Raw genomic sequence first — 25,066 nt, forward strand, 5'->3', positions numbered from 1 at the left:
TTCATTTTATGTTACCAAGTGAACAGTCTAAGGGCAGATACAGATTCAATGAGGGTAAACTTAACATGTTATATACAGAAGTACAATGAGGATAAACGTAACATGTTATATACAGAAGTACAATGAGGGCAACTTAACATGTTATATACAGAAGTACAATGAGGGCAACTTAACATGTTATATACAGAAGTACAATGACGGCAACTTAACATGTTTATATACAGAAGTACAATGAGGGCAACTTAACATGTTATATACAGAAGTACAATGAGGGTAAACTTAACATGTTATATACAGAAGTAAAATGACGGCAACTTAACATGTTATATACAGAAGTACAATGAGGGTTAACAAAACATGTTATATACAGAAGTACAATGAGGGCAACTTAACATGTTATATACAGAAGTACAATGAGGGCAACTTAACATGTTATATACAGAAGTACAATGAGGGCAACTTAACATGTTATATACAGAAGTACAATGAGGGTTAACAAAACATGTTATATACAGAAGTACAATGAGGGCAACTTAACATGTTATATACAGAAGAACAATGAGGGCAACTTAACATGTTATATACAGAAGTACAATGAGGGTTAACAAAACATGTTATATACAGAAGTACAAGGACGGCAACTTAACATGTTATATACAGAAGTACAATGAGGGTTAACAAAACATGTTATATACAGAAGTACAATAAGGGGAACTTAACATGTTATATACAGAAGAACAATGAGGGCAACTTAACATGTTATATACAGAAGTACAATGAGGGTTAACAAAACATGTTATATACAGAAGTACAATGACGGCAACTTAACATGTTATATACAGAAGTACAATCAGGGTTAACATAACATGTTATATACAGGAGTACAATGACGGCAACTTAACATGTTATATACAGGAGTAAAATGACGGCAACTTAACATGTTATATACAGAAGTACAATGAGGGCAACTTAACATGTTATATACAGAAGTACAATGAGGGCAACTTAACATGTTATATACAAAAGTACAATGAGGGTTAACAAAACATGTTATATACAGAAGTACAAGGACGGCAACTTAACATGTTATATACAGAAGTACAATCAGGGTTAACATAACATGTTATATACAGGAGTACAATGACGGCAACTTAACATGTTATATACAGGAGTAAAATGACAGCAACTTAACATGTTATATACAGAAGTACAATGAGGGTTAACTAAACATGTTATATACAGAAGTACAATGAGGGCAACTTAACATGTTATATACAGAAGTACAATGAGGGTAAACTTAACTTAACTTTAAATTTACAGGAGAGGTGGAATGTTAAGGAAAGTGAATTGTAAGTTAATATGAGTTGTCGAAGGTTACTAAGAATGATTTGTAAGTTTATAGGAATGGTCGGAGGTTACTCAAGATAACTGGTATGTTTACAGGATATGTCGAAGGTCAGTCAGATAACTGGTATGTTTACAGGATATGTCGAACGTCAGTCAGATAATTGGTATGTTTACAGGATATGTTGAAGACTACCCATAGTAGTTTACAGTTGTGGTCGATAGTTTTTTTCACGTATTGTATTTGTAGATACCATCAGAGAAAACAATGGGAAGCATGTGGTAATAGCCGAATGAAGCGGTATATCCTCAATCAGCACGCATTTAATCAGCAAACTGGTTCTTCTCAACATTAAAAGGACTATGACACTGACATGATAGCAGTATAGGCAAGTAAAGATGGACACTGCTGGTAAGTATGTACTGGTACATTTCAGCAGATCAAGGTCACCCGATTGGCGGGAAGGTGAGTATGGTAAGTATCTATTTTAAACCTATACTTTATTTAGATTTTATGTTTAACACTAATTGAGCAATTGTATTAATTATTGTTTTTTTTTCAGACGAATCGACCATATCAACGACCGCACAGACAACGGGAATTACAGACCCTACAACTACAACTACAGACCCTACAACTACAATTACAGACCCTACAACTACAACTACAGAACCTACAACTACAGAACCTACAACTACAGACCCTACAACTACAACTACAGAACCTACAACTACAGAACCTACAACTACAACTACAGAACCTACAACTACAACTACAGAACCTACAACTACAGACCCTACAACTACAACTACAGAACCTACAACTATAGACCCTACAACTACAACTACAGAACCTACAACTACAGAACCTACAACTACAGAACCTACAACTACAACTACAGAACCTACAACTACAACTATAGACCCTACAACTACAACTACATACCCTACAACTACAGAACCTACAACTACAGACCCTACAACTACAATTACAGACCCTACAACTACAACTACAGAACCTACAACTACAGAACCTACAACTACAGACCCTACAACTACAACTACAGAACCTACAACCACCACTACCACTCCCACAACCACCACTACTACTCCCACAACCACCACTACCAATCCCACAACCACCACTACTACACCTACAACCACCACTACCACTCCCATTACCACCATTACTACACCTACAACCACCACTACCACTCCCACAACCACCACTACTACACCTACAACCACCACTACCACTCCCACAACCACCACTATTACACCTACAACCACCACTACCACTCCCACAACCACCACTACTACACCTACAACCACCACTACCACTCCAACAACCACCACTACTACACCTACAACCACCACTACCACACCCACAACCACCACTTCCACTCCCACAACCACCACTACCACTCCCACAACCACCACTACCACTCCCACAACCACCATTAATACACCTACAACCACCACTACCACTCCCACAACCACCACTACTACACCTACAACCACCACTACCACTCCCACAACCACCACTACTACACCTACAACCACCACTACCACTCCCACAACCACCACTACTACACCTACAACCACCACTACCACACCCACAACCACCACTTCCACTCCCACAACCACCACTACCACTCCCACAACCACCACTACCACTCCCACAACCACTACCACACCAACTACTACAACAACGACAGACAATCCAGGTGAGTTAATTTCATCTTTATACGTTTAAAGTTCTGCTACAACGGACAAGTAGAAGAAAGAATGCTGATGTATTTCTTCCCTGAGGAGCCGGTCGACGGACTATACTTCTTATAGGTTACTCTCTATGTAAGTATTTATAATGATGACGATACTGTGATGATAAATGCCATAAATATATTTTTCATCCTGTTCTTTTTCAGTCGCCTCAACAGTATCCTCAGTATTAACAAACATTAAAATACACTTTAACACAACAATTACCACTACATCTACACCACGTCCTGCTATTACTACACAACATACAACCATCACCGCCTATGCAACAACCTCTTCCACACCTACCAATTTCACACCTACGATCACCACTTCCAAGGCTACAACAAACCTTTCAACACTTAAAGCTAAAAACAAGACATAGAAGGTCATGAACAGACAGGGGCTTAGAATCAAAGTATAGAAGGTCATGAACAGACAGGGGCCTAGAAACAAACTATAGAAGGTCAGGTAAAGACAGAGGCCTAGAAACAAACTATAGAAGGTCAGGTAAAGACAGGGGACTAGAAACAAAGTATAGAAGGTCAGGTAAAGACAGTGGACTAGAAACAAACTATAGAAGGTCATGAAGAGACAGGGGCCTAGAAAACAAACTATAGAAGGTCAGGTAAAGACAGGGGACTAGAAACAAAGTATAGAAGGTCAGGTAAAAACAGGGGACTAGAAACAAAGTATAGAAGGTCAGGTAAAGACAGGGGACTAGAAACAAAGTATAGAAGGTCAGGTAAAGACAGTGGACTAGAAACAAAGTATAGAAGGTCAGGTAAAGACAGGGGCCTAGAAAACAAAGTATAGAAGGTCAGGTAAAGACAGGGGACTAGAAACAAAGTATAGAAGGTCAGGTAAAGACAGGGGACTAGAAACAATGTATAGAAGGTCAGGTAATGACAGGGGACTAGAAACAAAGTATAGAAGGTCAGGTAAAGACAGAGGCCTAGAAACAAAGTATAGAAGGTCAGGTAAAGACAGAGAACTAGAAACAAAGTATAGAAGGTCATGTACAGACAGTGGACTAGAAACAAAGTATAGAAGGTCAGGTAAAGACAGTGGACTAGAAACAAAGTATAGAAGGTCAGGTAAAGACAGGGGACTAGAAACAAAGTATAGAAGGTCAGGTAAAGACAGGGGACTAGAAACAAAGTATAGAAGGTCAGGTAAAGACAGAGGCCTAGAAACAAACTATAGAAGGTCATGAACAGACAGGGGCCTAGAAAACAAACTATAGAAGGTCAGGTAAAGACAGGGGACTAGAAACAAACTATAGAAGGTCAGGTAAAGACAGGGGACTAGAAACAAAGTATAGAAGGTCAGGTAAAGAGAGTGGACTAGAAACAAACTATAGAAGGTCAGGTAAAGACAGGGGACTAGAAACAAACTATAGAAGGTCATGTACAGACAGTGGACTAGAAACAAAGTATAGAAGGTCAGGTAAAGACAGTGGACTAGAAACAAAGTATAGATGGTCAGGTAAAGACAGGGGACTAGGAACAAAGTATAGAAGGCCAGTTAAAGACAGGGGACTAGAAACAAAGTATAGAAGGTCAGGTAAAAACAGTGGACTAGAAACAAAGTATAGAAGGTCATGTACAGACAGGGGCCTAGAAAACAAAGTATAGAAGGTCAGGTAAAGACAGTGGACTAGAAACAAACTATAGGAGGTCAGGTAAAGACAGTGGACTAGAAACAAAGTATAGAAGGTCAGGTAAAGACAGGGGACTAGGAACAAAGTATAGAAGGCCAGTTAAAGACAGGGGACTAGGAACAAAGTATAGAAGGCCAGTTAAAGACAGGGGACTAGAAACAAAGTATAGAAGGTCAGGTAAAGACAGTGGACTAGAAACAAAGTATAGAAGGTCATGTACAGACAGGGGCCTAGAAAACAAAGTATAGAAGGTCAGGTAAAGACAGTGGACTAGAAACAAACTATAGGAGGTCAGGTAAAGACAGTGGACTAGAAACAAAGTATAGAAGGTCAGGTAAAGACAGTGGACTAGAAACAAAGTATAGAAGGTCAGGTAAAGACAGTGGACTAGAAACAAAGTATAGAAGGTCAGGTAAAGACAGTGGACTAGAAACAAACTATAGAAGGTCAGGTAAAGACAGGGGACTAGAAACAAAGTATAGAAGGTCATGTACAGACAGTGGACTAGAAACAAAGTATAGAAGGTCAGGTAAAGACAGTGGACTAGAAACAAAGTATAGAAGGTCAGGTAAAGACAGTGGACTAGAAACAAAGTATAGAAGGTCAGGTAAAGACAGGGGACTAGAAACAAAGTATAGATGGTCAGGTAAAGACAGGGGACTAGAAACAAAGTATAGAAGGCCAGTTAAAGACAGGGGACTAGAAACAAAGTATAGAAGGTCAGGTAAAGACAGTGGACTAGAAACAAAGTATAGATGGTCAGGTAAAGACAGGGGACTAGAAACAAAGCATAGAAGGCCAGTTAAAGACAGGGGACTAGAAACAAAGTATAGAAGGTCATGTACAGACAGTGGACTAGAAACAAAGTATAGAAGGTCAGGTAAAGACAGTGGACTAGAAACAAAGTATAGAAGGTCAGGTAAAGACAGTGGACTAGAAACAAAGTATAGAAGGTCAGGTAAAGACAGTGGACTAGAAAAAAACTATAGAAGGTCAGGTAAAGACAGGGGACTAGAAACAAAGTATAAAAGGTCATGTACAGACAGTGGACTAGAAACAAAGTATAGAAGGTCAGGTAAAGATAGTGGACTAGAAACAAAGTATAGAAGGTCAGGTAAAGACAGGGGACTAGAAACAAAGTATAGAAGGTCAGGTAAAGACAGGGGCCTAGAAACAAAGTATAGAAGGTCAGTTAAAGACAGGGGCCTAGAAACAAAGTATAAAAGGTCGTGTACAGACAGGGGTCTAGAAACAAAGTACAGAAGGTCATTTACAGACAGGGGCCTAGAAACAAAGTATAGCAGGCCATGTACAGACAGGGGCCTAGAAACAAAGAATAAAATGTCATGTACAAACAGTGGCCTTTAAAATTAAGTATGAAAGGTCATATACAGAGAATGGCCTAGTAAATAAAGTATTGAAGGCCATGCATAAAGAGGGACCTACCAAACAACTTGTGGAATGACATGTACAGACAGGGGCCTTGGAAATAATGTATGAACAGAGTAACACTCGTTAGGGGTTTGTGTCACTTGTTACATTTTGATATTGTGAAATGATGAAACACCAAGCGCTTAATGTGGCTTTATAATGCTTTGTCAGTGTTTCGGTAAGTATTATGCATGTTTTAATTTGATTGTCAGATCTTCAATTTTATATGCTTTCTCACTGTTTACTGGGTATTATAACATTATGCTTTCTCGGTGTTTTTTTTATCTTGTATTGCCAGTGTTAACATGTGAATAGCTAGCTGCTCATGTTTTTCGTTTCAATCTACATTTCAGTGTTCAATGTTCATTCTATATCATTATGGTGTCTTCTCGGTGTCAATTGCGATTTTTTTTTAAATGTTTTAATGCGCTGTATCGATGTTTCAGTGTTCAATATAAACGTTTCAGTGTTCAATATGAATATTTCAATGAGCCTTATTAATGTTTCAGTGTACCATATCCATGTTACAATGTGTCAGATCCATGTTTCAATGTGTCATATCCATGTTTCAATGTGTCATATCTATGTTTCAGTGTGTCATATCCATGTTTCAATGTGTCATATCTATGTTTAAATATGCGACACCAATGTTTCAGTGTATCAGATCCATGTTTCAATGTGTCATATCCATATTTCAATGTGTCATATCCATATTTCAATGTGTCATATCCATGTTTCAATGTGTCATATCTATGTTTAAATATGCGACACCAATGTATATGTGTGCCATATCCATGTTTCAATGTTTCATATCCATGTTTCAATGTGTCATATCTATGTTTAAATGTGCGACACCAATGTTTAAGTGTGCCATATCCATGTTTCAATGTGTCATATCCATGTTTCAATGTGTCATATCTATGTTTAAATGTGCGACACCAATGTATATGTGTGCCATATCCATGTTTCAATGTGTCATATCCATGTTTCAATGTGTCATATCTATGTTTAGATATGCGACACCAATGTTTAAGTGTGCCATATCCATGTTTCAATGTATGTCCATGTTTCAATGTATCAGATCCATGTTTCAATGTGTCATATCCATGTTTCAATGTGTCATATCCATGTTTCAATGTGTCATATCTATGTTTAAATGTGCGACACCAATGTATATGTGTGCCATATCCATGTTTCAATGTATCAGATCCATGTTTCAATGTGTCATATCCATGTTTCAATGTGTCATATCTATGTTTAGATATGCGACACCAATGTTTAAGTGTGCCATATCCATGTTTCAATGTATCAGATCCATGTTTCAATGTGTCATATCCATGTTTCAATGTGTCATATCCATGTTTCAATGTGTCATATCCATGTTTCAATGTGTCATATCTATGTTTAAATGTGCGACACCAATGTATATGTGTGCCATATCCATGTTTCAATGTGCCAGATCCATGTTTCAATGTGTCATATCCATGTTTCAATGTGCGACACCAATGTTTCAGTGTGTCATATCAATGTTTCAGTGTGCCATATCAATGTTTCAATGTGTCATATCCATGTGTCAATGAGCATTATAAATGTTTCATTGTGTCATTTGAATGTTTCTGTGTGGCATAAAATGTTTCTATGTGTCATTTTAATGGACATTTCAAATGTTCAGTGTATCATATAAATGTTTCAGTGTGTCATTTCAATGTTTCAGTGTGTCATATCAATGTTTCAGTGTGTCATTTCAATGTTCAGTGTGTCATTTCAATGTTTCAGTGTGTCATATCAATGTTTCAGTGTGTCAAATGTTTCAATGTGTCATTTCAATGTTTCAGTGTGTCATAACAATGTTTTAGTGTGTCATATCAATGTTTCAGTGTGTCAAATGTTTCAGTGTGTCATATCAATGTTTCAGTGTGTCATATCCATGTTTCAATGTGTCATATCCATGTTTCAATGTGCGACACCAATGTTTAAGTGTGCCATACCCATGTTTAAGTGTGCCATATCCATGTTTCAATGTGCCATATCCATGTTTAAGTGTGCCATACCCATGCGTAAGTGTGCGATATCCATGTTTCAATGTATCAGATCCAGGTTTTAATGTGTCAGATCCATGTTTCAATGTGTCATATCCATATTTCAATGTGTCATATCCATGTTTCAATGTGTCATATCCATGTTTCAATGTGCGACACCAATGTTTAAGTGTGTCATATCAATGTTTCAGTGTGTCATTTCAATGTTTCAGTGTGTCATTTCAATGTGTCATATCCATGTGTCAATGAGCCTTATAAATGTTTCATTGTGTCATTTGAATGTTTCTGTGTGGCATAAAATGTTTCTATGTGTCATTTTAATGGACATTTCAAATGTTCAGTGTATCATATAAATGTTTCAGTGTGTCATTTCAATGTTTCAGTGTGTCATATCAATGTTTCAGTGTGTCATTTCAATGTTCAGTGTGTCATTTCAATGTTTCAATGTGTCATATCAATGTTTCAGTGTGTCAAATGTTTCAGTGTGTCATTTCAATGTTTCAGTGTGTCATTTCAATGTTTTAGTGTGTCATATCAATGTTTCAGTGTGTCAAATGTTTCAGTGTGTCATATCAATGTTTCAGTGTGTCATTTCAATGTTTCAGTGTGTCATATCAATGTTTCAGTGTGTCATATCAATGTTTCAATGTGTCATATCCATGTTTCAATGTGCGACACCAATGTTTAAGTGTGCCATACCCATGTTTAAGTGTGCCATATCCATGTTTCAATGTGCCATATCCATGTTTCAATATGTCATATCCATATTTCAATGTGTCATATCCATGTTTCAATGTGTCATATCCATGTTTCAATGTGCGACACCAATGTTTAAGTGTGTCATATCAATGTTTCAGTGTGTCATTTCAATGTTTCAGTGTGTCATATCAATGTTTCAGTGTGTCATTTCAATGTTTCAGTGTGTCATATCAATGTTTCAGTGTGTCATATCAATGTTTCAATGTGTCATATCCATGTTTCAATGTGCGACACCAATGTTTAAGTGTGCCATACCCATGTTTAAGTGTGCCATATCCATGTTTCAATGTGTCATATCCATGTTTCAATGTGTCATATCCATGTTTCAATGTGCGACACCAATGTTTAAGTGTGTCATATCAATGTTTCAGTGTGTCATTTCAATGTTTCAGTGTCATATCAATGTTTCAGTGTGTCATTTGAATGTTTCTGTGTGGCATAAAATGTTTCAGTGTGTCATATTAATGGACATTTCAAATGTTCAGTGTATCATATCAATGTTTCAGTGTGTCATATCAATGTTTCAGTGTGTGATATCAATGTTTCAGTGTCATAACAATGTTTCAGTGTGTCATTTCAATGTTTCAGTGTGTCATATCCATGTGTCAATGAGCCTTATAAATGTTTCATTGTGTCATTTGAATGTTTCTGTGTGGCATAAAATGTTTCTATGTGTCATTTTAATGGACATTTCAAATGTTCAGTGTATCATATAAATGTTTCAGTGTGTCATTTCAATGTTTCAGTGTGTCATATCAATGTTTCAGTGTGTCATTTCAATGTTCAGTGTGTCATTTCAATGTTTCAGTGTGTCATATCAATGTTTCAGTGTGTCATATCAATGTTTCAGTGTGTCATTTCAATGTTTCAGTGTGTCATATCAATGTTTCAGTGTGTCATATCAATGTTTCAGTGTGTCATATCAATGTTTCAGTGTGTCATTTCAATGTTTCAGTGTGTCATATCAATGTTTCAGTGTGTCATATCAATGTTTCAGTGTGTCATATCAATGTTTCAGTGTGTCATATCAATGTTTCAATGTGTCATATTCATGTGTCAATGAGCCTTATAAATGTTTCATTGTGTCATTTGAATGTTTCTGTGTGGCATAAAATGTTTCTATGTGTCATTTTAATGGACATTTCAAATGTTCAGTGTATCATATAAATGTTTCAGTGTGTCATATCAATGTTTCAGTGTGTCATATCAATGTTTCAGTGTGTCATTTCAATGTTCAGTGTGTCATTTCAATGTTTCAATGTGTCATATCAATGTTTCAATGTGTCATATCCATGTGTCAGTGAGCCTTATAAATGTTTCATTGTGTCATTTGAATGTTTCTGTGTGGCATAAAATGTTTCTATGTGTCATTTTAATGGACATTTCAAATGTTCAGTGTATCATATAAATGTTTCAGTGTGTCATTTCAATGTTTCAGTGTGTCATATCAATGTTTCAGTGTGTCATTTCAATGTTCAGTGTGTCATTTCAATGTTTCAGTGTGTCATATCAATGTTTCAGTGTGTCATATCAATGTTTCAGTGTGTCATTTCAATGTTTCAGTGTGTCATATCAATGTTTCAGTGTGTCATATCAATGTTTCAGTGTGTCATTTCAATGTTTCAGTGTGTCATATCAATGTTTCAATGTGTCATATTCATGTGTCAATGAGCCTTATAAATGTTTCATTGTGTCATTTGAATGTTTCTGTGTGGCATAAAATGTTTCTATGTGTCATTTTAATGGACATTTCAAATGTTCAGTGTATCATATAAATGTTTCAGTGTGTCATTTCAATGTTTCAGTGTGTCATATCAATGTTTCAGTGTGTCATTTCAATGTTCAGTGTGTCATTTCAATGTTTCAATGTGTCATATCAATGTTTCAGTGTGTCAAATGTTTCAGTGTGTCATTTCAATGTTTCAGTGTGTCATTTCAATGTTTTAGTGTGTCATATCAATGTTTCAGTGTGTCAAATGTTTCAGTGTGTCATATCAATGTTTCAGTGTGTCATTTCAATGTTTCAGTGTGTCATATCAATGTTTCAGTGTGTCATATCAATGTTTCAATGTGTCATATCCATGTTTCAATGTGCGACACCAATGTTTAAGTGTGCCATACCCATGTTTAAGTGTGCCATATCCATGTTTCAATGTGCCATATCCATGTTTCAATGTGTCATATCCATGTTTCAATGTGTCATATCCATGTTTCAATGTGCGACACCAATGTTTAAGTGTGTCATATCAATGTTTCAGTGTGTCATTTCAATGTTTCAGTGTCATATCAATGTTTCAGTGTGTCATTTGAATGTTTCTGTGTGGCATAAAATGTTTCAGTGTGTCATATTAATGGACATTTCAAATGTTTCAGTGTGTCATTTCAATGTTTCAGTGTGTCATATCAATGTTTCAGTGTGTCATATCAATGTTTCAGTGTGTCATATAAATGTTTCAGTGTGTCATATCAATGTTTCAGTGTGTCATATCCATGTGTCAATGAGCCTTATAAATGTTTCATTGTGTCATTTGAATGTTTCTGTGTTGCATAAAATGTTTCTATGTGTCATTTTAATGGACATTTCAAATGTTCAGTGTATCATATAAATGTTTCAGTGTGTCATTTCAATGTTTCAGTGTGTCATATCAATGTTTCAGTGTGTCATTTCAATGTTCAGTGTGTCATTTCAATGTTTCAGTGTGTCATATCAATGTTTCAGTGTGTCATATCAATGTTTCAGTGTGTCATTTCAATGTTTCAGTGTGTCATATCAATGTTTCAGTGTGTCATATCAATGTTTCAGTGTGTCATATCAATGTTTCAGTGTGTCATATCAATGTTTCAGTGTGTCATATCAATGTTTCAGTGTGTCATATAAATGTTTCAGTGTGTCATATCAATGTTTCAGTGTGTCATATCAATGTTTCAATGTGTCATATTCATGTGTCAATGAGCCTTATAAATGTTTCATTGTGTCATTTGAATGTTTCTGTGTGGCATAAAATGTTTCTATGTGTCATTTTAATGGACATTTCAAATGTTCAGTGTATCATATAAATGTTTCAGTGTGTCATTTCAATGTTTCAGTGTGTCATATCAATGTTTCAGTGTGTCATTTCAATGTTCAGTGTGTCATTTCAATGTTTCAATGTGTCATATCAATGTTTCAATGTGTCATATCCATGTGTCAGTGAGCCTTATAAATGTTTCATTGTGTCATTTGAATGTTTCTGTGTGGCATAAAATGTTTCTATGTGTCATTTTAATGGACATTTCAAATGTTCAGTGTATCATATAAATGTTTCAGTGTGTCATTTCAATGTTTCAGTGTGTCATATCAATGTTTCAGTGTGTCATTTCAATGTTCAGTGTGTCATTTCAATGTTTCAGTGTGTCATATCAATGTTTCAGTGTGTCATATCAATGTTTCAGTGTGTCATTTCAATGTTTCAGTGTGTCATATCAATGTTTCAGTGTGTCATATCAATGTTTCAGTGTGTCATATAAATGTTTCAGTGTGTCATATCAATGTTTCAATGTGTCATATTCATGTGTCAATGAGCCTTATAAATGTTTCATTGTGTCATTTGAATGTTTCTGTGTGGCATAAAATGTTTCTATGTGTCATTTTAATGGACATTTCAAATGTTCAGTGTATCATATAAATGTTTCAGTGTGTCATTTCAATGTTTCAGTGTGTCATATCAATGTTTCAGTGTGTCATTTCAATGTTCAGTGTGTCATTTCAATGTTTCAATGTGTCATATCAATGTTTCAGTGTGTCATATCAATGTTTCAGTGTGTCATTTCAATGTTCAGTGTGTCATTTCAATGTTTCAATGTGTCATATCAATGTTTCAGTGTGTCAAATGTTTCAGTGTGTCATATCAATGTTTCAGTGTGTCATTTCAATGTTTCAGTGTGTCATATCAATGTTTCAGTGTGTCATATCAATGTTTCAATGTGTCATATCCATGTTTCAATGTGCGACACCAATGTTTAAGTGTGCCATACCCATGTTTAAGTGTGCCATATCCATGTTTCAATGTGCCATATCCATGTTTCAATATGTCATATCCATATTTCAATGTGTCATATCCATGTTTCAATGTGTCATATCCATGTTTCAATGTGCGACACCAATGTTTAAGTGTGTCATATCAATGTTTCAGTGTGTCATTTCAATGTTTCAGTGTGTCATATCAATGTTTCAGTGTGTCATTTGAATGTTTCTCTGTGGCATAAAATGTTTCTATGTGTCATATTAATGGACATTTCAAATGTTCAGTGTATCATATAAATGTTTCAGTGTGTCATTTCAATGTTTCAGTGTGTCATATCAATGTTTCAGTGTGTCATTTCAATGTTTCAGTGTGTCATATCAATGTTTCAGTGTGTCATTTCAATGTTTCAGTGTGTCATATCAATGTTTCAGTGTGTCATATCAATGTTTCAGTGTGTCATTTCAATGTTTCAGTGTGTCATATCAATGTTTCAGTGTGTCATATCAATGTTTCAGTGTGTCATATAAATGTTCAGTGTGTCATATCAATGTTTCAGTATGTCATATCAATGTTTCAGTGTGTCATATAAATGTTCAGTGTGTCATTTCATTTTTTCAGTGTGTCATATCAATGTTTCAGTGTGTCATATCAATGTTTCAGTGTGTTGTATCAATGTTTTAGCATGTCATTTCAATGTTTCAGTTTCAATGTTTCATATCAATGTTGCAATGTTTATTGTCTGCAATAAATTTAACATAGATATTTCTAATTCTGTGCATTTTTTAAAACTTAAAATATTTCTTATCTTTGTTTCCTTTTTCTGTTTATGATGATATAATATTAGTTTTGTGATTCCGTGTATTTTGTTTACTCAGTGTGTGTACGAGCATACTTCAATCATTTCTGTTTTTATTAAAGCTATATTAAACAACATCTTTTTCATTATTTCTTCAATGAAAGAGTAATGTTGGATTTTTCGTGCCGTTTGGTCAATTACCATCTGTAATTGATAATACATATGATGTCATGTTTCTGGTACTCTCTATGCATGTTAAATGTATTCTTTATATATCTAAATACTGGAGACCAATGCTGTTATCCCTGTTAATCTTTACCTGGGAATGTACTGTATAGATTATGTTTATTGTAATTACTGTAAATACATACGTTTACTATGGTCAGAAATTCCTCTTGGAGCTAACTGTACCTTCGCACCTTCTGCATGTAATGAATCAAATTCTGAGTGTGTCCAAGGAAAATGTGTCTGCGCGAATGATTTTTTCGACTCGAACGGACTTGCTGATGCTGGAAGCTGTCTCAGCGGTAAGTTTGAAAACATATAACACATGGAATGTACTGCTAATTTTACCAAACTCTCTCATTTGTTATATTGGTAAAAACATATTGACCTAGTTAAGCAGAAGATTTTGAAGGAATCAAAGCTATGTTGACCACCGAATAGGATTTCAGACTACAAAGAGAGTGTATTACCGTTCTACCGCTATGTTTATTTTTGTAAATATCTTTTTCCGATGATGAAAATCACGCAAAAAATGTGAATGTGCGATTTTCTCATTTTAAATAGTATTTGTAATATTTTTTATACGCACTACGAAAAAATAGATAAATAAATAAATAAAGAAAAATGGATTTCCTTTAAAGACGACTAAAATATGCTCACCAGTAGAAAACAATACAGTGAGTGAGTCGCATTCTCGTTTTGGCTTTAGCCGGAAAATAGTACATTATGGATATACGTCCACATTGAAGAAAAACAACCCTGAGATACTTTTTACTCTAGTCAGCTCTGCCAAAGCTACACCAGGCATAAATGATTATACTCATGAACATATATGATCAAAATACATGTGATGCGTCGTTCGAACGGGAAGACATGGACACCAAATGGCTAAAATTCATCGATCCTTTTACAGAGAATTTCGTGCCTTATCTACCATTTCAATGAATAATGTTAACTAGTCTTTGCTAATTCTTCATTGTTTAATGTTTGATGCATTCTTGCGTTTGATCACTTACATAATTCTAATTATCCTTTCGATTACGTTCTACAGAATTATCACTTGGTCAGACGTGTTCTCTTGGAATCCCTGACCAGTGTACGGATCCTAACGCTGATTGCAAGGTGAATGGTGGCATTGCCTCGTGTGGCTGTCAGCTGGCATTCTACAGGAGCCCTGCTGGCAAATGTGAAGAAAGTAAGATATTACTGTAAAGATATTTTTCATCCAGGGGAAATTGTTTTGAGATTATTTTACATCAAAGGTGATATAATCTTCTTATAATCAAGCTTGATAAGCTATCATTACTCAGTTTCTTTTTTTCGTAGCAAATGTTTACAATATGCATTTATACCTGTTTGCTCAATATTCTCTTCTCATTATGTGGAGTTGATGACAAAGGTTTGAATTCCTTAACCATAACCTTGTTGTGAATACTAGTTTAAATCATTTCAGCATATTGTCAGCGTATCTTATATATATATGAACCTTTATTATTTCAATACAGAAATAGCCATTGGGGCAAGCTGTGCTTCTGGTGTATCTAACCAATGCGCGGACGAAAATGCAGAATGTGGAGACACCAACACCTGTGATTGCAACGCCGGATTTTATATACTTGGAAGCAGTTGTGCTGCAGGTTGGTTCAATCAAGCTTGGAAAATTACTGATCTGGTATTCAGGTGTTCTAATCAGTGTGAAAGAGAGCTTTGCAAGTTATGTTCAAATGTCATTCATATTGTCTTCGTATACTCTTTAAAGAGAGTGCAATGGTTACACTTAACGTTTTGGTCGTTATATTCCAATTTGATCTAGCAGATTGTGATACTTATTCAGTGACAAAGCTGTCCTTTTACACGATGCAATGACGCCATCCCGATTGCTATAAAATTTATTGTAGTGGTCGTGCGAGTAATGGCTTTGACTACCCTGAAAACATTATCTCTGTTTATTAGGTATGTACAAAATATAATTTAATTGTAAATGATACAACGCCGGTAGATAACATTGTCATAATGTTTAATAATAAATGAGAAATAAAAATTAGCATAATTATGTAAATGGAGTTACTCTCTGCTTCATCTGCACGTGTAAATGAATCAGCTGTTTTGGTCATTGTTAACAGAACTGGAACTTGGTGACACGTGTAACAATGTTGATGGTGAATGCGGAACGGCCGATTCTGAGTGCAAGGGGAACTGTGCTTGTGTAACAGGATTCTACGACACTAACGGGGCAGAGACTGGTGGTACCTGTGCTCCAAGTACGGTTTAGAAACGAACCTGTCCTAATTGATTGTCGACTTTGAATTTGAGTATATCCATGTTATTATATATGTTAGTAAGCCTCGTTCGAAGGATAAGTCAATGTCTTTATTTATATATCGTTTCTCGGACATGTATTTTTGTAGTGACCTATACATAATGTACTTTACAATAGGATTTCTCAAACAAATATATTAATGTTATTACGGTTTGACACTTTTCAGGGAACAGCGAGCCTGAACTTAAAACATATGATTGCAGTTTGACATTGAATCAGGTGTTTACAATAGAAATGAACGATCTGGAAAGTGACGCTTCTAAACAAATTGCAGGAGATGTAAGGATGAACATATCTACTTCCGTTATCATTCAAAAAATTAGAAAGGCTTTCTTCCGCGATTTGTTTTACTCGCTGAAATTACATTGCATCTCAAACGCTATTCGGTTATAAAACAGTATTGCGTACTATCTTAGTTCAAATGTACCACCAGACCTGATTACGATCTGATTCCTATGTGTATCGATACTTTAATGTCCATAATGTAAATGCTCTTTCATTTTCTTTCTCAGCTTAGAATAATCCTTCAAAGCGAACTTGGTAACGTACTGCTAGCAGTTGTTCTGACCCTTTTATCGTAAGTTTTTTTTTGTCCACAGTTATATTGATTTCTTCATCACAATCGACCTACACATCACCTATATCATCAGCATACTCTTCCTCCGGAGCAACCTTAACCCGCTCTTCATCATCAGTAACCTTGACACCCCCTACATCACCAGTAATCTTGACATCCCCTACATCACCAGTAACCTTTGACACCCCCTACATCACCAGTAACCATTGACATCCCCTACATCACCAGTAACATTTGACACCCCCTACATCACCAGTAACCTTTGGCATCCCCTACATTACCAGCAACCTTTGACATCCCCTACATCACCAGAAACCTTTGACATCCCCTACATTACCAGTAACCATGACAACCCCTTCATCAGTAATAACCTTGACATCCTCTTTATCAACAGCACTCTTGACTCTTGACATTTCTTCCGTCACTAGTAATCTTGACCTCCCCTTCATCACCAAAAACTTTTGACATCCCCTACATTACCAGCAACCTTTGACATCCCCTACATCACCAGAAACCTTTGACGTCCCCTACATTACCAGTAACCTTGACATCCCCTCCATCAGTAATAACCTTGACATCCTCTTTATCAACAGCACCTTATTGTTGCTGCATTAGTTTAGTGCTCGTTAAAATGCTGTTCTCTTTCATTCTTAATTAGAATCAACCAGAATCAATTTTATGAATGAAGCAATGAAATCTAGATTGATGCAAAAGTTTTATTTGAGGTGTACATTGTCTTTCAAAGGCCAGGCAGTATCAAAATAGACTACGTTGTCACACTGTCCAAGTCCGTAACACCTGATACACTGCAAACAGCTGTGGTCAATGGTCAAGCGGCTAATCTCAACAATTTGAACTTCATCACAAGCATTGATCCTAACTCTATCGCCGTTACTGAATCAGGTAGGCGTTGTCTGGCATCTATAGAAACACAATATATCTGGGTTACTTTACTAAGCCTGATCATTTGGACTGACCTTAAACACATTTCAGTCAATCAGTGTTTCTTTTTCGATTGCTATCTGCGCCCAATATCTAAGAGGGTTTTTGGAATATTCCGTATACATTTTATTCTGTTTATCTAAAAAAATCATTGAGCTATATTATTCACGAAAGCAAGTGTCTGGAAAATAGGCATTCAAAAAGACTACGAAAATTTAGCCCCAGGAAAGCAGGACTTTTTTTCATAAACGCATCATTTTCATTTTCTACCAAATATCTCATTTGTTTCATCTAACAGAATGTATTATAATGATATACCACAGAACCTCTTCGTATTGTCTAATAAACCAAAATACTTCATATTGTTGCGAAAACACCTTTTGGTATGATATTTAGAGATTATTTTTTATCTCTATGAACAGAGATAAAATTACATTGTTCGGAAGCTTTATCCATAATTTATAGGTAAATAGTAATAAACTCATTATAACATTTATTTTTTGTATGTCTTCCGTTATAGTGCAAGATGTTTTGCAAAATATTAATCTTCGTTTTGACTGATCAATGATTATGATATCTGTTATATTGTGTCTATCGTAAATGTTGTAAATGTTCTACACCTAAATGATGAAAGATGTCGATTATTTTTCGTGTTAAGTATGTTTCCCTAAAATTGGGAACTTCAGCAAGTTACAAGTGTTAAGATTTTTGAGATATTTTGGTCAGTTATAACATGCCATCATCTAGAATATACATAATTTCATCGATAAGTTTAACAGAAACAGCTTCTTTCATGCAAACGGAATATGGGTGGCGTTTTTCAAGAACTTGTTATTACAACAATATTTTCATCAAAATAATAAAGATATAGATATGTAGAAACCAAGATGAAATAACAACCATATTACACAACCAGTAAGAAAAAATGTGTTATCCATTGTAGAGCAAGTACCCTGTGTGCAGACTTCGGCCAACAGAACAGATATCCCCCTGAACGGTCGGTGTGGAGATCACAGCGCCACTGGTATCTGTGTGACACCTAACAGTGCGTGTGTGGACAGGCTAGGAGTTTGGAGATGTCGCTGTGAATCGGGCTTCATTCAAACTAAGGACCAAAGGAACTGCACACCTGGTAGGTGTCTCCTCATGTCAACACTTCTGTGTGAACCCAAATTATAAAGTTACAACTGATATATATATATGCTAGAAATGTCTGGGACTGCTTATATTGTCATATTTAACTTTAAACTTTTCTTCATGAATCTGTGTAATTTTGCCTTCTAACTGATGAAGATATACTTAGACCAGTTTCTTTGTTTGAAGGGCTTTAACTACCTTTAGTAATGAATGTAAGCTAAACCCATGTAATACATACTCTTTCTGTAAGGAATGTTAACTTCAGTATAGCTACGTCGTATCAAAAGTTAATCTAAATAGATTCAATATCACGCATCCGCAGGATTCGGGAGTGTCAAAATCTACGGTTTCTTGTAAAGGAGTGGGCCAGCTCAGGCTAGTCAGCTCCGAAACCGTGAAAAGTTTGATATTTGCAGAAAGATAGTTAAACACCAAATGCATATAGGATACTATTCAAACTATCAGATTTTAATCGACCTCTACATTGTAGACTTGTATGATTATGAATATGCTAAGGACGTGTAAGCTGGAGAATAAAATGATAGAGACATATTCCGATTCTTTTTTTTTTCAACTTCCAAATGAGCTTGTCGGTAACGGCAGACTTTTTCAATTCAGGGATCAGTTACAATTGTAATATGATAACTAAATGAAATTACATTTCACATATCACTGTTTCCTATTGCTACTGGATAAATACATACATATGTTCAAATCACAGAATGTACTAACAGTTAGTGTATGATGAATCTGATATCACTTGTCGAAGCATGTCCATGATGTCCGTTGTTTTATCAGTTTATTCTAATACCTTTACCGTTCAGGGATAGACACGACGAAGTACGGATACGTACATTAGGTATTAATGAGGACAACAATTTGGCAGAAATGCCACGTAGAGATAAACATTTAAAGCATTTTTATATACCTCGGCCTTCATCCTCATCCTTATCGATCGATGACTTGAATGCCTCGTTAGCTTTTAAATCATTGGTGGTTGAAAGGAATATTTTGATTGGCTAAGCATGTATGAGGGACTGTTTTAACAAAAATGTGCTGATCCTAATCCTTGTTTAATTTCGTTGGTATAGCGATATCAGCGTCACTTTTAAACTCAAATTATTTCTGAAAGTTCGTTATCATTGATCTATTTTCATATCAATTAGCTTTTAAAATGTGCTTATCGATTATTGATTGTTATTACTTTATTGTCTATAGCACCGACAGACCTGTTTGCTTATCACAACCTCACTGTAACTCTGCAAGTACCAAAACCTGTCGGAACACAACGTAAGTGCACAATACTATTGTAAATACTTATCAAAATGGTGGTTGTTTCGATCTTGTGTATTCAGAAACGTTTTGAATTATTTAGTGATTTATTCAAAACGATTAGAAAAAAAGTTGGCGGTAAACTCGAACGCCCTTCAAAACGTTTTGTCATACTATTGATTGAATTCTTTGGTGAATGTTGGATCATGATTTCAGCCCCTTGTGAAATGAATAACTGTTACATTGATTAGGTAAAGAATGGTTTTTAATACTTACCATACATATCTATCTCTTTGTCTTTGCAGTTTTTTCCATCCCTTTCTCCAATGACGTCGCTAATTTGTGTACTACCATACCAGAGGTTTCTTTTGTAAAAGCATTCACAGATAACAACTTCCGGTATGAGGTTAACTGTACTGCTGTGTCAGTGATTTTGGATTCCTCATTGTCCGACACTGATACGAGTTTTGCTTTAAGCATTCAAGCGAAGATGACATTTAGTGACCTGATAATCTCTGACGAAATTGTCACCATATTTGAGACATACTCGGATGTTTCCATACCCACAGAATTATGTGTAACTGTGACTGATGGAACGTTTTCCGGCCAGTTACTGGCCACTTTACCTACCTTACGGTCTGGAGAATCTTACGATGCACCAGTATCAAGTAAATACGCGTTACAAGGGGAAAATGTGTACTGTAGAGATTCTATCAACCTCACTACCATCACGGGACAGTCCGATATTGCTGCTTTTCTAGACAAGTTTATCCTTACTTATGGGTCGAAAACTTTAACGATAAAATTCCTTATTGTTAGAGTTGAAATGGACGTCACCAAAAGGGAGGACACGTCAACAAATTCAATTATATTAAAATATTCAATTTCAGATTCATTTACATTGATATCTACAGATCTACCATATACAAATCTGACACTTGGAGTCTCCAACGTTAGAGTTGGATCTGGTCGCCTAGATTTTGAGAGCAATATGTCACCGATTATTTTCAACATTGAAGTCAGGGTATGTTCATTGACGGCTTCGACAAAAGTAGTTTTACATATAACGGACGTCAACGACATTGCACCTCAATTCTCAAGTAGCACATATTCATTTGATATCTTTCCTGCTTCTCTGGCGGGTTTGTTAGTCGGTGCAGTCACAGCAACTGATATTGACAGCATGACATCTCTGTCCTTCAGCGTGGACAGCTCATACTTCGGTATTGACAGCAAAGGCGTCATCAAGACATTGACTAGGACTGAAGTTATACCATTCGTGGAGATAACAGGAGAGTCAAAATACCTTCTAAACGTGACAGTGAGTGACGGAGTGAGAAGCGGAATGGCACAGGTCACCGTAAACTTGGCTCGTCTACCAGGAACAAACCTAGGGCTGACCTTTGTTGCCAATATATTTGAAAACAGCCCACCTGGTACATACGTCTTGACGGCAAATATCAGCGATTACAGCAACTTCGAGTTTGCGAGCGATAGCGCACAGGAGTATTTCTCTCTCAATATTACTACGGTAAAAAATGTTTTTATCTTTTTTTTGATTGTCTTGTAAATGTAAATGCACTTGTATGATATTGTACTATGAAATAGTTTGAATTTCGATTTATTTGATTTATTTAAGGGGGAGGTTTTCACCAATAAACAACTTGACCGAGAAAACGAGGATGAAAATAAGCTTCGGTTTGCAATTACGGCATTCAAAAGCAGTGAAACGACCTGCTCTCTCACCGTAAGTCTGTTTATGTATTTTTTTCTTTATCTCGTCCATTACTTGCATTTTTCATGCACAGTTATTAGGGCAGAATTAATTTTGTTAGAATTAGGAATGAAAATGAACAACCTTTATCATTGCGGCCATTATAACTTCGAGAAGTGTTTCGAAAGACCAGTGACCCCTTTCCGATGAATTAAGCTACATCCTTTAAGTATTTTATCATTTTAGGACTTTCCAGAGGTGTTTGGTGCAAATAAAACTAAATAAATGACAAAATGATTCGAGCAGACATTAACAATTCAGAAGAGTCATTGTCTCTGTTCTTAAGATTTAGACGCGTTCTTCTTGGTTGTGGCAAAGGGTGGTAATAAGTAAACATTTTGATTTTAAAAGTAATTTGCAGATGGGAATCTGATTTTTTCTTTATTATTTAACAGGTACTTGGGGATCTTGAAGTGACGGTGGATGATGTCAATGACAACGCGCCTGTGTTTCAACATTCGGAGTACACGGGTCAGATAGCGGAGGGTAGCACTACTGGTAGAACTGTTGAGGTGTGTATTTGAGGTTGAGTAACATTCAAGATCATTTTCACTCAGAAATGTTATCAAAAGAAGACATATTCCCAGTCATTTTTTCCTGACTTTTTAATGGCTATACTTTTAACCTTTATTATTATCATTTGCAGCTTCAAGTTTCCATCGCAGCTACTGATGCTGATGTGGACTCATCCTTTACTTTTGGTGTATCCAGCAGTAAATTTGCGATTGATGGAATGACAGGCGTAATAACAACGATCTCAGAAATTGATCGCGAGGAGATGGAGACGATGACTCTTGTCGTTACAGCTGACGACGGCGTTAACACAGCTTCTGTTAGCATAGTCATCACAGTGATAGATGTCAATGATAATCCACCAGCGTTCACATTCACAGCAGGGAACTGGTATGTCTGTTATTGATGCTTTCATTCACTTTCTTTTGACAAAGGCATCTTTGCATCATGTTCCTGTTCATTATAGCATTAAAAATCTAACACCTGTTGATAGTGTTTTCACTGTTTGGGCATCTGTTATACTGTTCATGCAATTCCATTGTTTACATTGTTGGTTTCCTTTTCACTATTTATGTAGGAAAATTTGATAAGCTTTTGAATACTTTTTGTTAATGTTTCAGTGTTGATTACAATTTTGTTATTTCCTTTCCTGGAAGAAAGTGTATATAAAAGTTACACCAATCTTCCAAGGCTTTTTTTTCACTCCGATCAGAAATGTTACCGAAGAAGGCATATTTCCATTCATTTTCTGCTTACTTTTCAATACTGTGGTAGAGGATAGGTGAGCTTACTTTTCATCAAACATTCAGGACAACGATTTGATATCACAATGTATAGAAGTAAAAATTATACTGACTACCAGCTTGATTTCGCGTGTTCATTGTGTAACGAATTTTTGTGGCGATTTAATTTTGCGAATAATAGATAAAATCAATGCGGATATTTAGGACCGGATTTTTAGTTCTGTCAAATTTTAATGAGAGTAAAATGTCATATTAGTAATGGCATATATGCTGCATGAGGTTAGTTTTTCTAAATATAGGTGATTGTATTGTGAACACTGTTCATTTCTCTTTTCGTACGTATGTCTTATCGAGCTGGCGTTCAAAGTTTGACTTCTTACCGCAAATTCCATTCTAACGTTACAACCATTCAATTTTACACCAGACAAGCAAACATCTTGTACTTTCATAACTGACTTGTATAGTATTTACTTGCTTCTCGCTTTATGCTCAAGAAAGTAAATCAATTTTTTGTTGTGATTGCTATGTGGAAATTATCTTTCCTTTCAGAAATCATGTATCGTCGGTCAACTGGAAAAATAAACTAAAGTTTACATGTTAACGGCCTACTGGACCTGAGATTGAAACTATGTCGCAGCTATTCATTTTCGCGATTATAATTCGGTTGCGAAATAATTTCGATCGCAGGTACAGAAGGCCTTTACCATGTAAACAGTGGTTTACTGTAATACGGAAAAAAACATACTGAAAAAATCTGAAATGATAATACGAAAAAAAGGGAAAATGATATTTTGAAAAGATGAAACATATTATGAAAGATTTTTTTTAGTTCAAGTATACTTTTTCTTAAGGAGGTCAACAAGTATAAGTGAGGGAATCTCCGTTGGAAATGTCGTCACCACAGTTACAACGAGCGACCTTGACGCTGGCGAAAATGGCAGAATATTTTACAGTATCCAAGGAGACTCTGGCTACTTCCGAATGGATGACAGACTTTCTGGTGTAATCACTGTTGCGCATAACTTAGACAGAGAGGAAAAACCAGTTCACACTTTTACTGTGCTAGCACGTGACAATGGAATTCCGTTTCTAAGCGTAAATACATCGATAACTGTAAGCCTGATAGACATTAATGACAACGACCCCGTATTTAATTTCACTACTCTAGAAACGACGAAACCAGAGGACGCTTGTGCACTAATTGGTGCGCCTTTGTTGACGGTATCTGCTACCGACGAAGACGACGGTTCGAACGGGGAGATTGCAAGCTATTCCTTCACCGGGTAATGAGCTGTTGATTTCAATATTTCAAATTTAATTATGTATTTGATATGTTTTCACTTTAACTTCCTCTTAATATGTTTAATTATGTGCCCCAAAAAATTTGGGGAGCATATAGACGGCGCTTTGTTCATTCGTCGGTCCATAACTTTGGCCACAGATAAGCAATGATCATGGAACTTGGTGTATACATTGATCATACTGTGACATGATGTGCAGTGTACCAAATTTAGGGCCCTCGACCCTCAATTATAGAGTTATTGCCCCTTGTTAAAATACCTTGCCCTGAGCATAACTTTGCTTGCATTAAAACTAGGATAATGAAACTTATTCTACACATTGAGAATACGAGGGAGATGTGCAATTAATCAAATTCGAGTCCAACAATCCGTTTATTGCTAGTTAGTCATCTTTGTTAAATTTCCTGTCGATAGCATTACTTTGCCTTGGTTTGAATTAGGTAATGTAACTTGGTGGAGACATTG

The 25,066-nt window shown here is 36.0% G+C and overlaps 2 protein-coding genes across 2 annotated transcripts in view; both read left to right on the top strand.

Annotated features, from left to right (window-relative positions):
- The first annotated feature begins 1,743 nt into the window (after window positions 1-1,743).
- On the top strand, window positions 1,744-3,490 carry LOC132557598 (mucin-2-like). The gene is made up of 3 exons (XM_060222107.1): window positions 1,744-1,756; window positions 1,908-3,071; window positions 3,273-3,490. Exons 1-3 carry the CDS (start codon window positions 1,744-1,746, stop codon window positions 3,488-3,490), a joined length of 1,395 nt encoding a protein of 464 aa, XP_060078090.1.
- A 4,678-nt stretch (window positions 3,491-8,168) lies between these two features.
- The window catches only part of LOC132557599 (protocadherin Fat 4-like), a 41,029-nt gene continuing 24,131 nt past the window's right edge, over window positions 8,169-25,066 (top strand). The window contains exons 1-15 of the mRNA XM_060222108.1: window positions 8,169-8,256; window positions 14,184-14,324; window positions 15,074-15,217; window positions 15,528-15,659; window positions 16,146-16,283; window positions 16,509-16,621; window positions 16,855-16,919; window positions 17,665-17,822; window positions 18,805-18,993; window positions 20,217-20,288; window positions 20,576-21,801; window positions 21,910-22,017; window positions 22,440-22,556; window positions 22,691-22,947; window positions 24,152-24,583. Coding sequence (XP_060078091.1) covers window positions 8,169-8,256; window positions 14,184-14,324; window positions 15,074-15,217; window positions 15,528-15,659; window positions 16,146-16,283; window positions 16,509-16,621; window positions 16,855-16,919; window positions 17,665-17,822; window positions 18,805-18,993; window positions 20,217-20,288; window positions 20,576-21,801; window positions 21,910-22,017; window positions 22,440-22,556; window positions 22,691-22,947; window positions 24,152-24,583 — 3,380 coding nt within the window. The remainder of the gene's footprint in view (window positions 8,257-14,183; window positions 14,325-15,073; window positions 15,218-15,527; window positions 15,660-16,145; window positions 16,284-16,508; window positions 16,622-16,854; window positions 16,920-17,664; window positions 17,823-18,804; window positions 18,994-20,216; window positions 20,289-20,575; window positions 21,802-21,909; window positions 22,018-22,439; window positions 22,557-22,690; window positions 22,948-24,151; window positions 24,584-25,066) is intronic.

Source organism: Ylistrum balloti, unplaced genomic scaffold (genome assembly GCF_031769215.1).
Source record: "Ylistrum balloti isolate Yb309-2 unplaced genomic scaffold, AGI_CSIRO_Ybal_v1 Utg370700, whole genome shotgun sequence".
Classification (NCBI taxonomy): Eukaryota; Metazoa; Mollusca; class Bivalvia; order Pectinida; family Pectinidae; genus Ylistrum; species Ylistrum balloti.

What these genes read in the sequence shown, in the direction of transcription:
- LOC132557598 (XM_060222107.1), top strand. An exon ending in AACAACGACAGACAATCCAG is followed by an intron (nt 3,072 to 3,272) that starts GTGAGTTAATTT and finishes GTTCTTTTTCAG; the next exon opens with TCGCCTCAACAGTATCCTCA.